This window comes from Bos indicus x Bos taurus, chromosome 16 (genome assembly GCF_003369695.1).
Source record: "Bos indicus x Bos taurus breed Angus x Brahman F1 hybrid chromosome 16, Bos_hybrid_MaternalHap_v2.0, whole genome shotgun sequence".
NCBI classification, from domain to species: domain Eukaryota; kingdom Metazoa; phylum Chordata; class Mammalia; order Artiodactyla; family Bovidae; genus Bos; species Bos indicus x Bos taurus.
Genome location: NC_040091.1, coordinates 42,625,827 through 42,642,624, shown reverse-complemented (window position 1 = coordinate 42,642,624; position 16,798 = coordinate 42,625,827). Strand labels below are relative to the sequence as shown.

Genomic DNA, 16,798 nt, shown 5'->3' with positions numbered 1-16,798 from the left:
GTGTCTAGTAAGAAGGCCAGTGGGACTGGAGTGAAGGGTGCCTCTTTGGAGAGGGGTTGCGGAGGGAGTGGAGTTTTGTTCAATGTACGATTGGAGGGTTCCCTGGAGGCTCATCTTAGAGCTGGTCTGGATTGCGTCTGAGAAGGATCATTACCTGCAGCGTGGAGATGAGCCTTTTCAGAGGCCCAAAGGATAGTGGGGAGCCCAGTTAGGAGGTGTTGCATCCAGGTGGGAGAGAAGGTGGCTTGCACCAGGATGGTGATAAAGGTGGTGGTGACAAGTTGTGGGATTCTCAGTACATTTTCAAAATAGAACTGACAACATAGATGAGATGTGGAGAGTGAGAGAAAAAAGTCATAAGTGATTCCATGATAGTCTACAGGAAATTGCTAGTGGAGGTGGGTCCAGATCTGGAGTACACAGTGTGTCTAGAGAAATCTTGATAGAAGAGGAGGCCTCGGGTGTAGAAGGAGTCTTGAAAAGCTGTGTGAAATAATTTTATATGAAAGAAAGCACCATGAAGTATAGTGCAGCACTTCATAAAATAGAATTACGTTTAACTCCCATCCTCAAAATATACCAGGAATCCTTTCCTTGAAGAAGAAGAATTGATTTATCCTAGAGAAAGCCTGTACACTGATGACACTTGACCCTGGGAGGCATACTATATTTGTAGTACCTTTTGCATTGATGAAGATATGGTTTAAATGTTGAACGTATTCATTAATTGCTATAGTTCCACTCACATGTGAATGCTTTTAGTTCAGTTCAGTTGCTCAGTCGTGTCAGACTCTTTCCAACCCCAAGGACTGCAGCACACCAGACTTCCCTGTCCATCACCAACTCCCAGAGTTTGTTCAAACTCATGTCCATTGAGTCGGTTATGCCATACAACCATCTCATCTTTTGTTGTCCCCTTCTCCTGCCTTCAGTCTTTTCCAGCATCAGGGTCTTTTCCAATGAGTCAGCTCTTCACATCAGGTGGCCAAAGTATTGGAGTTTCAGTGTCAGTCCTTCCAGTGAATATTCAGGACCGATTTCCTTTAAGATTGACCAGTCAGATCTCCTTGCAGTCCAAGGGACTCTCAAGAGTCTTCTCCAACACCACAGTTCCAAAGCATCAATTCTTTGGTGCTCAGCTTTCTTTATGGTCCAACTCTCACATCCATACATGACTACTAGAAAAACCATAGCTTTGACTAGATGGACCTTTGTCGGCAAAGTAATGTCTCTGCTTTTTAATATGCTGCCCAGGTTTGTCATAGCTTTCTTCCAAGGAGCAAATGTCCTTTAATTTCATGGCTGCAGTCATCATTTGCAGTGTTTTTGGAGCCCAAGAATGAGAGACAAATTAAAAGCCCTGCACACTGTGTTTTGGCTCATTTGACTTTGATACAAGAATCACTGTTTTAAATATTGCCCAGTCTTTTCAGTGATAGAGTTCTCTGTCTATTTGGTGAAAGTTGATAAAATTTATTAATTTTTTTTTTAACTACTGTATTTTAAAATACTGTATACATGTATTTTACATGTATACTGCATAGGTATATACTGTTTTGGTTTTTCTTTTTTGTTGTTTTTCATGAAAATGGTACAGGATACAATGAAATTAAAATTATATGTGACCCGTGGAGGACGTTCATCTGAGTGCCTGCTTGATGTAGGGCAGCACAGAGGATCCATAAGACATGGTCCATGTACTGAAGGGATTTTTAATGGGGAAGGAGCACCAGAGATTCGATGTCACGTCTCAAGGACTCCAATATAGTATTGATTCATTGACTCTTGCCAAGAAGTTGAATTCTTGTATTATGCATTAGCTTATTTTACCAGTAAACTTTTCTCATAGAATATGGGTTATCATACCCATTGAGGGAATTTAAAACAAGATAAAATACCTAATTTTGAAAATTAGCATTTGTGTAGTGCTTTCCTCATTTAATCCTGTGAACTAGGTATTACCTCAGTTTTAGAGAGGATACGAAAGTGTAACAACACCCAAGGTCGTAAGAAAATCTAAAAATATTTCTTGTTCTTACTGATGTTGGTCCTCTGATTACAAGTCCTATATCCTTTACACATGTACACTCTCCTCTCTCCCCTCTTTTATTAATGCTTGGAGACATCCTGTTTCTTAGTCGACTTGAAGTGAGTTAGAGTTTAGCTCTTCAGAAAGAAAAATCCTCTGGCACGTCCTTTCAAAATGTGAATTCATTGTCCGTGAGCTCAAGTGCTATCATTAATATTTTATCTTTATCACAGTTTTTTCTCTTTACAGAGTTATAGAGTCTTAAAATTTTTTGCTAGTAAATATTTAATATATTCAAGATAATATATATATAATATATATGTAAATATAACTGCTTCCCATTCTAATATATGGAAATAACCTATGCCTTCTGAGTGTGCCTACATTCCCCCCACAACAGGTAACAAGAACATTAAATTTTGCATTTTTCCAAGGTGTCTTATTTCATTTAGCAATTAAAAATTTTAAAATATTGTGGGTAAATTTCATCTTGTTTGACATAACTGTTAACATAAATGGCTCTTTAAAATTCTGTTTTTATTTATTTATGTTCAAGTAAAGATACTTTTGTTAATAATAAGGCAGTTATTTAAGAGGTAGTTTGATGTATTCAGAAGTAGAAATAAAATGTTGTACACATGAACTTAATCTAATGTTGTAAGCCAGTATTACTTCAATAAAATATAAACATTCAGTAGAAATTTGAAAAAGAAAAGGTGTATCTTTCTTATCTTTCTTTGTATACCAAACACAATACACAGCAAATGTGCCCCCACCCCCGCCAAAGTTTGTTAAATAAATTCATGCATCTGTGTGCTGAGTGGAATACATAATAGCTGGAAAGCAAAAAAATAGATAAAAATAAAAAACAGCTTGATTTTGAAGCTGGAAGTTAGGAATATTTATTAGTTTCAGAAGTTCCAAAGATCAGGGAGAAGGGTCTGTTAAGGAAGAGGAAAGGATTTTGTGTGATTCAAGGAAATTACTCGCTGGAGTAGTTTTTCTTTGCTTTACTAGAGAAAGGAGAGCAAAGGGGCAGGATTGGCACATTTGCCCTTTCTTAAGTTGTCCTTGGCAGCTTGGTGCTGCCGGTGAGTAGCCTAAGAGTGGATAAGATATGGCTTAAAGTTTTATGACAGCAGGTGTTCACCATGGTTTTGAGTAGTGACGACTACTTCATAGGTCATTTCCTGTATCTTGTGATTTTCCTTTTTGCTGAGCCACTGAAACCTGGAATCTGGTTCACCAAGTCTGATGCTAATTTCCGTTTTCTTGGTAGAGTTTCTGTGTGGTCTTTCATCTTTTAGGAACTGTAATTCTCATAGTTCCTTGTTTCATATGGATGAGGAGAGTTCTGAACAATGCCTATACGGTTTGGGTCTGAGGTGGTCATAAATGTACATGCACATGCATAATCACATGTGTAGAAGGGGCTTACTGTGTTTTCCTTGGTGATCGCTGCATGTGCGGAGTATTTGAGTGGTGGGTGTCTGGGCTCAGGAGCTGGACTTCCCAGATTCACATCCTGAATTGCCACTAGCTAGCCCTGTAGCCTTGGGTTTTCCTTAACCTCTTTGTGATGGTTTCTTTATAAATGGAGATAATAAAGCATCTGCCTTATTAAGTAATTGGGAGGATTAAATAGGTCTGTGCATAGAAAGTACTTATAGCCAGATTAAGTGCTCCATGAACGCTGGCTGCTATTTAAGTCTTGCAGGTAGGGCTTTTGTTTAGAAACATACTTCTTTGCTTAGATTACCATTTGTGTGTGGGGGAGATGTTCTTTCTAGAACCATGTCTCCTTGTCACATGATTATGTGCTGTGAGCCTTATTAATCCTCTGTCAGCATTTGAGGTTGGAACATAAGTGTGGCCATACCCTGTGGAATCCAGTGAGAGAGAACTAAGCACCGTAGCAACTGTTGCTATTTGTGTCCCAAGCAGCAGCTGCCTGGGGAACAGATTTATTTTTTAATCCTGATCTCACTGATAGCTTGGGATGTGGCCCTGCCTTAGAGAAGTGGATTGGTTGAGATGCCTGGTCTTTGAGGCGACTTCATGGCCACATGTTACAAAGATTCTATTCCATGTGAAATATGAGGTAGTAAAGCTTTGTGTATGTGAAGGAAGAAGGGAGGCCAAGCCTCAGTATTCAGTCTAGTCCCTGAAGTATGTAACTGGACTAATTACCCAAGAAATCACTTTTGATGTAAACAGTGATTTCAGAAATAAAACTATCCTTCCAATGAATGCTTCCTTACTAAATGCTTTTCTTAAATAGATAAGATCTTTAAAAAGAGTTTGTTTCAAGAAGTGGTTGGATTAATTCAGTAATTTTTCTATATTTTATTTTTAATGTGTTGATATATTTCAAGCCTTAAAGAAGTACCTTGAAATGGTCCCATGGCCCATTTCCAGATTTCTTTTCTTCTAACTTACCTAGATTCAGTCACAGAATATTTACTGAATACCTACTATATACCAAGCTCTCTTGTAAATCCTGGTGACATCTTGTAAATGTTGGTCTGATTTTTTTTTTTTTTGAGTTCTATATATAGACCCTATCTATTAAAAATTTGATTGATTTTATTTTTCAGTTGCCCTATTGAGATTCATTTGTATGAGTTTACTGATTTGAATATTTTGAGCTTATTGCATAATATCATGTTGAACTAACATTTAATTGAGTGACTTATAAAATCAAAACGTTTTCCTCCTGCAGGTATTATTAACCCAAAGAACCCAAAGGAAGCTCCAAAGTCTTTCAGCTTTGACTACTCCTACTGGTCTCACACCTCGGTGAGTGTAGCCCTGGTGCAGTGTAGTAGAACGTTGTGGGTTTTAAATGGTTTGAAGGAGCCTGCGGGTCTACAGGGGAAGCAGAGATTACCAACATCTAGGCAAATGAAGAGTAGGACCTTTTGCAGTGTGCCCTTACTAATTACAGGACCCCAAATCTTGCTGGCTTCTAGTGATTGTTCCTAAAGTTTGCTTCTGTGTCTCTATTACACACTTTTTTTTTTTTCCTGTTTTGCATTAGAGTAGGAGATGTTTTAAACTACTGCAAAGCCTAATTGCCAAGGGAAGAGTATGTTAAAGGGACTGGAAAACATTCTCCAAAAGCTGTGTTTATTGAGAAATAAAGGCGCTACATGGAGGGAGTTCAAAGAATTAGTTGTTGCATGTGGGATGCATTTGTTGCAGTTTGTTGCATTTGGCACGTGGGCTCTTCCCCAACCAGGGATCAAACCCATGTTCTGCTGCATTGCAAACGAACGCAGTCTTAACTACTAGACTGCCAGGGAAGTCCCCAAAGAAGTATTTTTATATGTGGACTTGATCTTTGATTTTCTAGTCGCATTTCCCACTTAAGAAAATTTTCTTGGAGCTCCCTATGAATGGAAGAGTGATACTTTCAGGGTTATGGAAAATGAAATGTAATGATGTCAGATAATTTCATGTAAATATTTTTATGTATGGGTGGCCTGAATGTCTCTAGTACCTGTGTGTGTGTGTGTTTAATGAGAAAAATAAACTATATATAGTGGGCACTATTCTGATTTGAAACACTTGTTTATTATAGAAGTAATTAATAAGCATAGGAAAAAGTATGAATGAATGCCATTTATTTTTCCTTTTACAGCCCGAAGATCCCTGTTTTGCATCTCAAAACCGTGTATACAATGATATTGGAAAGGAAATGCTCTTACATGCCTTTGAGGGATATAATGTCTGTATTTTTGCCTATGGGCAGACTGGTGCTGGAAAGTCTTATACAATGATGGGTAAACAAGAAGAAAGCCAGGCTGGCATCATTCCACAGGTGAAAAACACAGCAACAAAAAACTTCTGTTCATTATTACTCTTAATCCTTAATTACTTTAACAGTTTTTATTTAGCAAAAATTTACTCAGGGACTATCGTATGCAGGGCATAAAGGTAAATCACCGGTCCCTTTCCTTCAGAGGAGCTCACAGCCTGATGGAAAAGACTGATATGTATTCAGTCTGTCTTTATATCCAACATCATGTTACTTTATCTTTTGAACAATGTTATCAGCTTTTAAACGTGATGGTAGGTGCCACGTTCTTTTCCGAATCCTAGGAACGCTTAGTGAGTGTTGTTGGTCTGATATTTTTCCCCAGTTCATGTTTCTCAACATTATGAGCACCCAGATCACTTCTTAGGAATATGACTCTTTTTGTTTTTTGATTGCCTTCTCTTTTATGTTATTAAATTAATTCTATCACTTAAACTTTGAACAGTCTGATATTTTTTTAAAGAGCAGTTAGTCTTGATTTTGTATTTTGTTTGGGAACTGAGAAAAGTTGTTACATAGGTATATTTAGAAGGAACTTCTTTTGCTAATAACAGGAATATGGTTTGCTTTTATTAGTGATATTTTGAATTAATTTTAATATGTCCTTTTACTGTAGGCCTAGCGTGGCCATTGCTGTATTCCAAAAATAAAATACATAAGGAGAAATAGCTACTTTTTGGAAAGGATTTATTGGATTTATACTTTTAAATTCAGCTATATAATTGAAATTATTAAAAAAGATTAGGACATTTTCAGAAAAAATTGAAAATACTAGCATACTTTTTTCTGTAAAAAGTATATGTCTGAATTAAGACATATGTTTGGAAATTGTTCTTTATGTATAGTAATGGTAATAATTATAATACTAGTTAAAGAAAACATTATGAGCACTCATCACGTGCCAGGCACAGGTCTAAATTCTTTACGATTCTTAGCTCATCTGATCCTCTTCATGTGACCCTTGAGAGGTCGGTGCCCTTGTTTCCCTCATTTACAGATGAGGGAACTGAGGCACGGAGAGAGCATGTCACCTGTACATGGCAGATCTAGGATCCACGAGGAGGCAGGGTAGTTCTGGAGTCTTTGCTTTTACTTCTATGTAATAACTTTTTCAGCAGTAAAATAATCGTTCGTAGATTATAGCAAGTAACATGAGTCATTTATTTTATCCCATTACCACACTTAGTTTCTCCTTCTCTTTTGTTTGTTAATGTAATTCTTGCATGGTTACATATGCATCTCTTTTCCTGATAAAATTTTGGAATATTTTAATGCCAAAGCATGAATTTTTAAAAAGATTGTTCAGTTCTAGAAACTGACACTTGTAATACATTTTAAGTTCTATTTGAACTTCTAGAGAATCATGAACATATAGCTCATTTTTCAAAGGTATGTGACTGCTTTAATATGAAGCATATAGCAAATGAAAATTCAGTGGATTTTTATTAATTATTCTTATTTAAAGCATCACATATTTTAAGTAAATTAAAGGATAGGGAGATTAAAATTTTATAATTTTCCTGATCTAGAAAAATTAATGTATTCCACCAGAAATGTCACTGTGTTAATGGATTGGCCTCATAAGAGGGGTTGGAATCTTAAGGCAGAGGTAAAGGGGAGAAATTATAGAGTCAAAACTCTTCTTGAAAATACCTTCATTTACTTCCTTCAAATAGTGTGTGTTTTCCCTATACCTGTATGTGTGTATGTATAAATTTACAATATATATAGTAACTGATAATATATAATAAAATTTATATATCATGATAAATAAGTGTGGAAATTAGTTTAATAATAGTTTTACTTCTACAGTTATAATACTCATGGTAGAGTCACAGTTAATTCTAGTATGATATGAAGAGTTGCATTCCCATGAAGTGAAATCAATGACATAACAATAGAAGAGACAATTCTCTTCACCTAAATGTGGCTTTCTTTCTAAGGGAACGTTGAGGTGATATTGTTGAGGGAAAACAGAGATTAGCTGAGAGGAATGTATTCCAAACTTTCCTTTTATTTCATTCAAAGCATTTACCCTTGATGTTGATGCCATTAACATTTTGAAAAAGAGAAAAAAAAATCTTGCTAATTCCTTTAGCACTCATGGGTAAGTTCTGACTTATGCCTTTCGTTCTGCTCCTATAGTTATGTGAAGAGCTTTTTGAGAAAATCAATGACAACTGTAACGAAGAAATGTCTTACTCTGTAGAGGTGCGTACAGCTGTGGGTTAAAAACAGTCCTTGGTGCTCCATTCCCTCAAATGCTACTTTTAAATAGTTCCAAATTATGACAGAGCTATAGATCACTTAACTATTTCCCCACTTCTGTACTTTGAGGCTATTTCTAAAGTTATGGTTAATATGAAGAATGTTGCAAATAAATCTTTGTTCAAAAGTCTGTGGCTTATGGTATAGTTTAAACTCAAAGGGTAGGGAGCATGACAATATGATTGAAATTTTCAAACTTATAGGTAGTAGAAGAGGATGCCATTTTCTTTCATATTATGCAGAGTTCACAGGCCTTTTTGGAGCATAGGGTGGATCCCTGGTTGATATTTTGTTTTTCTTTACATTGGTGGGACCCCTACCCCCTCTCCTGTTATCTCTCCCTTGTTCACTCTGCTTCAGCCATTTCTGGAACACACCAGGAACATTTCTACCTCAGTGCTTTGTCACTTAGATTTCTTTTGGCTGGAAATTTTCTTTCCAGGGTATCTTTTTGACTAAGTTTTAATACTACTAGAAATCTTATTTTCAAGCTTTTGGAGTAATTTTAATCCTCAGTTATTGACATCATCATACATTAGAAAAAAAGCCCCGTGAATAACTGATTTGTTGTTGTTTAGTCACTAAGTTGTGTCTGACTCTTTTGTGACCCCATGGACTATATGTAGCCTACCAGTCTCCTCTGTTCCTGGGATCTCCCAGGCAAGAATATTGGAGTGGGTTGCCATTTCCTTCTCCAGGGGATCTTCCCAACCCAGGGATCAAACCTGCATCTCCTGCATCGGCAGGCGGATTCTTTACCACTGAGCCACCCGGGAAGCCCTAATAATTGATTACTAAAAGGGCTTTGCAAGTGATACTAGTAGTAAAGAATCCGCCTGCCAATGCAGGAGATGCAAGAGACATAGGTTCAATCCCTGAGTTGGGAAGATCCTTTACCACCAGTACTCAGTTATATCTGTGCTACTGGTAAGAGAATGAAAGGGACTGGAACTATGGCATTTCACACTGTAAAGGCTGTTGATCTCAAATTGTAGAGCTTTTAATAAAAGATGCAAAAATAAAAAGATTTAAACTTTTTAATGTATAGGATTTCTTTTTCCAAGTCCTCTAAATCACTTTAATAACATATTCTTAGGTGAGCTACATGGAAATTTACTGTGAAAGAGTACGAGACTTGCTGAATCCCAAAAACAAGGGTCATCTGCGTGTGCGTGAACATCCCCTTCTTGGCCCTTATGTGGAGGACCTGTCAAAGTTGGCAGTCACTTCCTACACAGACATTGCTGACCTCATGGACGCTGGGAACAAAGCCAGGTATGGGAGGAAACAGACTCATGATCGAGGTTTTTGGTACATTTTGAGTCCCTTAGTTCCTGGTTAAGGGTTTGAAACCACATTTATAGCTGTGGAAGTTGCTTTTACCGTGGAGTGCTCTGATCCTTTGGCTGTGCTGGAAAAACAGTGGTCTCAGCATATTTGGTGTTCTTATCCAGACAGCACGCTACTGATCCAAATCAGAACTTTGGTTCAGTTCTGCTGTTAGGTTTTGATCAAGTCATGGTAAAATGTTGGTCATCACATGCCTATGGTAGTAATTGATTCTGGAATAATTGAGCACTTAATTAACAATAAAAATCAGATGCCTCGGTGCTTTCTAAAGATAGAGCTGGAGTATGAAAAATGATTCTGATGGGGTGCCTTTGAAGTTGGAGGTAGCTTGATAGGATCACAAAGTATTCAGAGCAGTTTTGTGGAAATGGCAGTCTTATAATATGAAGAAGTTTAAAGCTGTTGCTTGTGATTGTTACGCTTATAATTTGGAGGCTGCTGTCATTTTAACATTCATCTAAGTATTCTATTATCATGTGATCACCTTTATATTTTTTAGGACAGTGGCAGCTACCAACATGAATGAAACAAGTAGCCGTTCCCACGCTGTGTTTACCATTGTCTTCACCCAGAAGAAACATGATACTGAGACCAACCTTTCCACTGAGAAGGTAGGAGAACATCAGTGTCTGGGCTTGAGTTGTGTGGAATGGAGGTTTCTGTAAGCCTCTCTTGCTACCTTTGGATTTTGTGGAAGGGAAGAAAGTGCCCTTTTACTTAATGGAGGGTATCTTATACTTTATGCTTGTCATTTATATTCCACTCTATACCAGTTCTGAGTGTGGGTTTTTAAGTGAAATTGCAAGGTAGAAAATAAGAAACAAACCAAGACACTTGAGTCTCAAAAACTACTCCATGCAAGAGGGTTAAGCAATTCTGAAGGGAAGAAAATCCTTCCTTTGTTTGTTGATTGGAACCTCTCAATTACCTTACTAACATCTTTAGTATATGTATTTTACTTTTTTGAGCTCTGATAATATTACTGTGGAATTAAACTGTTTAAGCAAACAAGATGTGTTTAATTTTGGGGGATAAAAATAACTACACAGCATTTTTGGTGTTCTTCAAATGCCTGTGCTTGTTAATTTCTCATTTTCTACAGTGGTTGGCTGAATATAGTAGATTGGAATTAAATTGCTTGCTTTAGATCTTGGCTCTTCCATTTTTTAGCAGTGTTATGTTGGGCAAGTCACTTAAACTCTTTGCGCCTCAGTTTCTCTTAACTTCATAGGATTGGTAAGGAGGAGTAAATATTAATATAGGTTAAGTGCATGTATCTAATGCCTGACACAGCATAGCCATTTAATAAATGTTAATTTTATTGGCATTACTAATAAACTTATGTTGACTTCTATTCTGCCTACTTTCCTAAGTAGCATGCAGCTGGATTTTTAAATCTGAAGTTAATTATTATACTGGCTCTTGTGAAAGATCTTGCCTGAGAACTTTGTGATGCCAATATCATTAAAAACTAAAATCACCTTTTACTTGATGACTTGTTTGTTTTTAGCTGAAGATTATTTTTTTTAAATATACTCTTCATATAAGTAATCAAATAGCTTAACACTGCTTAGCCAGAGGTTCTGTATTAACGTAATTTAGTAGTATTGTCTGAATGGCACCAAGGAACATCCTGTGTGAAAGCATTTTTTCTTTTCTTCCATGATGTCATCTCTACAACAATAATGATATTAACCCCATAACCATAACTTCCTTGATAATCCATTTTGGATACTTTCCCAAAGCATTTTTTAAAAAACAACTTTATTGAGGTATTATTGAAGTATAATAAACCACACATATTTGGAGTATAAAACTGGATCAAATATGTATATAGTAAACTCCTCCTCCCCCCATCTGCAGGGGATACTTTCCATGACCCTCAGTGGATGCCAGCAACTGCAGATAGTATCAAAACCCTTATATATATTGTTTTTTTCTCATATATGTATACCTGTGATAAAGTTTAATTTATAAATTAGGGACATTAAGAGATTAACAACAGCAATAATAAAAATAGGACAATTATAACAATATACTGTGATATTGATATGTAAATGTTTGTCTCTCTGACTCTCAAAATATCTTTTTGTACAAGCTTAGTGCCTTTTCCCTCTTAACGAAGCAGTTATCACACACTGTGGGCATAACTTTTGCAACCTGAAGTTCAGCAGTGAAAACTAACAGGAATTTCTTTTTCCCTCTTCACAATTTCATGAATAGAAGATTCATTGCTACCGTAGATAGTAGCAACCTCAGTGTACACTTAAGAGAAGCTCTGTATTTATATGTCACAGGCTTCTTTTTGACATACCTGGATTATAAGTATTACTGCTTTTGTGTTTTGGGACCATTATTAAAATAAGGGTCACTTGAACACCAGAACTGTAATACCCCAAGAGCTAATCTGGTAACTGAGATGGCTACTAAGGTACTGATTAGTGGGACATGCTGGATAAAGGGGTGATTGCATCCTGGGCATGGACGGGGATGGAGTGAGATTTCTTCATGCTACTTAAAATTACACACAACTGAAAACCTATGAATTGTTTGTTTTGGGAATTTTCCATTTAATACTTACCAAAGATCTACTAGAGAAGCGATAGGCTACCTACTCGAGTATTCTTGGGCTTCCCTTGTGGCTCATCTGGTAAAGAATCTGCCTGCAATAAGGAGGACCTGGGTTCAATCCCTGGGTTGGGAAGATCCCCTGAAGAAGGGAAAGGCTACCCTACCCACTCCAGTGTTCTGATCTGGAGAATTCCATGGAGTATATAATCCATGGGGTAGCAAAGAGTCGGACACGACTAAGCGACTTTCACATAGTTGACCATGGATAACTGAAACCATGGGAAGGGAAATGAAATATAAGAAGGGGGCTACTGTACACCTGCAAAACTGGTACCACAGTTCAGATAATGAGGATTTCTGTTATCCTAAAGAGTTGCCTCATGCTCCTTTGTAATCTCTTCCACCCTCATCCTCAGGCCATCTCTGATTGGCTTTTTGTCACTATAGATTAGTTTACATTTTCCAGAGTTTTATATAAACAGAATTATATGGTATGTATTATTTTCAGCCTGGCTTCTTTCAACTTAGCATAATGGTTTTGCGATTCATCTGTGTTGTTCTATGTATCAATAGTTCACTCATTTCCATGACTGATTAGTATTCCATTGTGTAGATATCTCACAGTTTGCTCATTAATTCATCTGTTAATGGGCATTAAATTGTTTCCAGTTTTTTATCATTACAAATGAAGATGCCATAAACACTTGTGTACATGAAAGTCTTTGTGTGTGTGCTTGTTTTTTGTTTTTCATGGTAAATAACTCGTAGAATGGTTGAGTCTTACGGTCAGTTTTTGTTCAGATTCTTAAGACTCTGCCAAACTGCTTTCAAAGTGATCATATCATTTTGCATTCCCATCAACAGTGTGAGAATTTCAGTTGCTAAAGCTTCATTTTTAATATGTCACTTAATGGGTTAATGAGTTTTATGTATTTTTATGAAATAGCATTTTAAGATATGTTTATTCTGAAATTCTTTTAAACCAAGATAATTGCTGTGAACTTGTTTTGCATGCTGCTTAAATTGACTGCTGTATATTTGTCTTCCTGTGCCACATATGAGGCCTAATTAATCTTTTTAGTGTTCTCTATGCCTTAATCTTTTAATTTCTTGCCTCTAAATGTTTTCTGCTTCTCCCTTGCTTATTTTTTAATTGTCTCAATGTTCTTTACCAGGTCAGTAAAATTAGCTTGGTGGATCTAGCAGGAAGTGAACGAGCTGATTCAACTGGTGCCAAAGGGACTCGATTAAAGGTATTTATTTTACCAAGTAAATAGCCTAGTCAATAAATGCTCTATGACACAGGTTAGCAAGCTATGGCCAACAGGACAAATCAGCCCACTGCCTGTTTTCATAGATACAATTTTCTTGGGACACAGCTGCGTCTGTTCATGTATTGTCTGTGGCTGCCTTTGTGCTACAGTGATAGGTTGAGAAGTTGCAGCAGAGGCCGCGTGGCCCACAAAACCATTGACAGAAGAAATTTTCTGACTTCTGACTTATAACTTCAGTGCAAGATATGTTACATGATAATAGTTAAGGAGGACTTCATAGTCAGGATGAAAATTGAATTGTATTTTGAGGAATGGTTAGAATTTGGTTAGACAGAAGTAAGGGACAATAATTAGAAAATGGTACACAAATCCAGATGTGAGAACAAGCATGGTCTTTTCTAGAGATTTGCTTAACAAGAGGAGAAATTGCACGTCAGTGAGTTGTGGAAAGAAGGTGCATCTGTGAGTTTTTCGAGCACAGACATCGTGATGATAATTAGGACTGTGAGTTAGGCATGTGGTCTTGGCCTGTCAACAAGGTGAAAGGAAAAAAAATTGAGGGTTAAAGAAGGTTTTTAGAACTTGTGGTCATAAATAAAAAAATAATGCTAGCATATGGCTAGTTGTATTTTATGTTATCATGTATGATGTGGCAGTAGTAGAATTCTTTATCATAATTCTTTTATGTTTGATATTGATTTCAGGAAGGAGCAAATATTAATAAGTCTCTTACAACTCTGGGTAAAGTCATTTCAGCCTTGGCAGAGGTGGTAAGTGTTAACTCTTCATTATAAGGGAAAGTTTGTCTACTCAGCAAATGTATTTGACTAATATTTTATGATTGCTCTTAAAGGGTATTCTCTTTTTTCCTTTTATATCATGTCTTTCTCTTTTTAGAGCTTTTCAGATAAGATAGTAGGTATGGCACACTTTGACTTTGTACTGAAAATAAAAGCGATTAAGGCAAATGAAAGTAAATGTAGATCTGTAAAGGCTAGAATTAAACTAGGTCTTTGCAAAGACTTAAGGTTTGACTGTTTGAGCCTTATTTTGTAGCTCTTGTAAGAGCAAGTATATTTATTGCATATTATTTTCTATGTAGTCTTTTCTAAACAGGATACTGTACATTTTGGAGTATTTTGAGCATTTGCCTTGGCAAATGTTGTTGATTTGTGGGCCAATAAACTATATTTTAAAGTAGTTTTATTTTTTCTTATTTCTTAGAATTAAAACAAAGCCCCTTATACAAAAATAGTTGAAACAATTTTTGTATAAGGGGCTTCGTTATTTAGGTTAGAAGCTAAGGAAGTGCTGGTTATTTTATGCTCTAGTTTAGTACCTCATTTGAATCTCTAAAAAGGATTAAATGTTTTCTTGCTTGTCTCTGAGAAGTGATATTCAATTTATGACTTAAAAAAAATTTTTTAATGACTTAAAATATTTTCTGTTTGGAGGCTTATTGTGTGTTCTCATTCTCTTTTAAATGCTTTTCCCCGTAGGATAACTGCACCAGCAAGGTATGGTGGGGCTTGGTAGAAATGATCTAGCTGTATAATCAGTTGTTGATTTTAAATCCTCAGCAGGACGCTTGGAGGCATAAGTAGGAATGGAAACTTGAAGAAGCATTATATTTGTTTTCTAGCTCTGGAATTTAGAATTGCTATTTAGGGTGACTGTGAATCATGAGATAGCACACCAATACAAAGGTTTAAGAAAAATGTAGCTATCATTTCAAGAAGCCAGCTATGTTTTAGAATGGTGCCCATAAAAAATTTATTTTATTGCTCTTAGGAGGCATATAGGTTACTGCCATATAGGTTTTCTACCATGAAAAGTCATGGATTATTTAAATTATTAAATTTTTTTCTTATTCTTTGGTTATACATAAATTGAAAGCTCTAAGATAAAATTAAATTTCTAACTGTTTTTAACCATTAAATGTTTCCAGAAAACATTGTTTGTATTCTTATTAATCCAGATACAGTAGATTTTCCTTTTCCTTATATTTTTACACAGATATTCTAAAATTTATTAATACTCTTTTGCATAAATACTAGGGCACTTAATAGTTTGATCTGAATCACAAGCGTATCATGGGGGAGAGAGGCAGTGTCTGCTTTGAAATACTTTTAAAAATATAGATTTGCATATTCTCTAGTTCTATAAAAATATTTTTAAAAGTGCTGGTTTTCTGGGTTTTTGCTTTTTGTTTTGTTCTGTTCATTGGACAGAGCTGCCTGAGACTAAAACATCTCTCTGCTATTTGATATAATGCATGTGTAGATATTCTTCTAATATCTAATCTAGGTCCTAGAACAATGAAAACTTAAAATTTAGTGATTATTCTAACTTGTCCTGTCCATTTGCTCATCTGTTTACATCTGTATCAACCAGAGGAAAAGTTTACAAAGTATTTTTTCCATGATTTCCCTCACTGATCTATGTCACAAAATTTTGCAAATGATCTTTTATAATATGTTTTATAAAACCCAGTTTAGTACTCTGTGTCTGTGTCATAAACTGTAACAGATCAGAAATAAATGTTAATTTTTATGTAACAGGCATGATTTTTGGTGAATTAAGATGTATTGTTATTTTCACTGGGAAGAGAAACAGGATTATTTCCATCCATACTTAAATAGTATTTTTTAGTGAGGTTAGTGATCTAAGTAAAGCTTGTTATGTAGCGGCTAAAACACTTAGTTTTTAAAAAAAATTGTGGATGTGAGAACAGGAAGGACATTCATTTGTATGAGAGCAAGCAGAGAAGAAATGGCTAAAGTTCTGGGATATTTTTAAATGGAAAAGATTGAAGTTCTATTTATACTTCTTCGTTTAGCTACTCCTTCTTAGTTTAGCCTAATTGACAGAAATGAATATGGAACATTTTAGAATCTGACACTGCTTACTTATTTTTACAGTTCTGTTGGCAGTCATTATAATTGGCATACTTTAAATCTTGTGGCATTTTCAATACTAAAGATAGGCAAAGTGAAGTGTTTAGATGCAGTGGGGAACGGAGAGGATAAACTGAGGTTTCAGGCCCCAAGGATTTCATGTGGAATGAAAGTCCCACTCAGCTATGAATGACTGAGAGGATTAATTCTCCTTAAAGGTCTGTGTAACTTAGGAATACAACCTGCTGTGGGAAATGATGTCGTCATAGGTGAATGTGTCTGTGGGTGGAGCAGGATGAGATGTTGTTCAGTCACTAAGATGACTTAGCCTGACTCTTTGCGACCCCATGGACTGCAGCATGCCAGGCTTCTGCCTGTCCTTCACTATCTCTGGGAGTTTGCTCAGGTTCATGTCCGTTGAGTCGGTGATGCTATTCAGCCATCTCAAAATGTAGGGGACATGTTTGATGAGATGGAATTCAAGTACCAACTTGCCTACTTCCTTTCCTTCTCAACAAATCAGAAGTCAGCTACTTAGTACTCTTTCTGAATACCCAGGATTTAGCAAGAAATAAATCATGCTCAGTAA

At 36.2% G+C, this 16,798-nt stretch overlaps 1 protein-coding gene across 10 annotated transcripts in view; it reads left to right on the top strand.

Moving 5' to 3' along the window:
• KIF1B (kinesin family member 1B) overlaps positions 1-16,798 on the top strand; it is a 151,394-nt gene that overhangs the window by 33,236 nt on the left and 101,360 nt on the right. For 6 of the 10 annotated variants that reach the window (XM_027564934.1, XM_027564941.1, XM_027564938.1 and 3 more), the window contains 8 exons: positions 4,752-4,828; positions 5,673-5,852; positions 7,995-8,060; positions 9,214-9,392; positions 9,967-10,078; positions 13,214-13,291; positions 14,017-14,082; positions 14,812-14,829. In XM_027564934.1, the coding sequence (XP_027420735.1) occupies positions 4,752-4,828; positions 5,673-5,852; positions 7,995-8,060; positions 9,214-9,392; positions 9,967-10,078; positions 13,214-13,291; positions 14,017-14,082; positions 14,812-14,829 (776 nt within the window). The remainder of the gene's footprint in view (positions 1-4,751; positions 4,829-5,672; positions 5,853-7,994; positions 8,061-9,213; positions 9,393-9,966; positions 10,079-13,213; positions 13,292-14,016; positions 14,083-14,811; positions 14,830-16,798) is intronic. The other 4 variants (XM_027564939.1, XM_027564935.1, XM_027564942.1 and 1 more) reach the window with 1 other exon arrangement.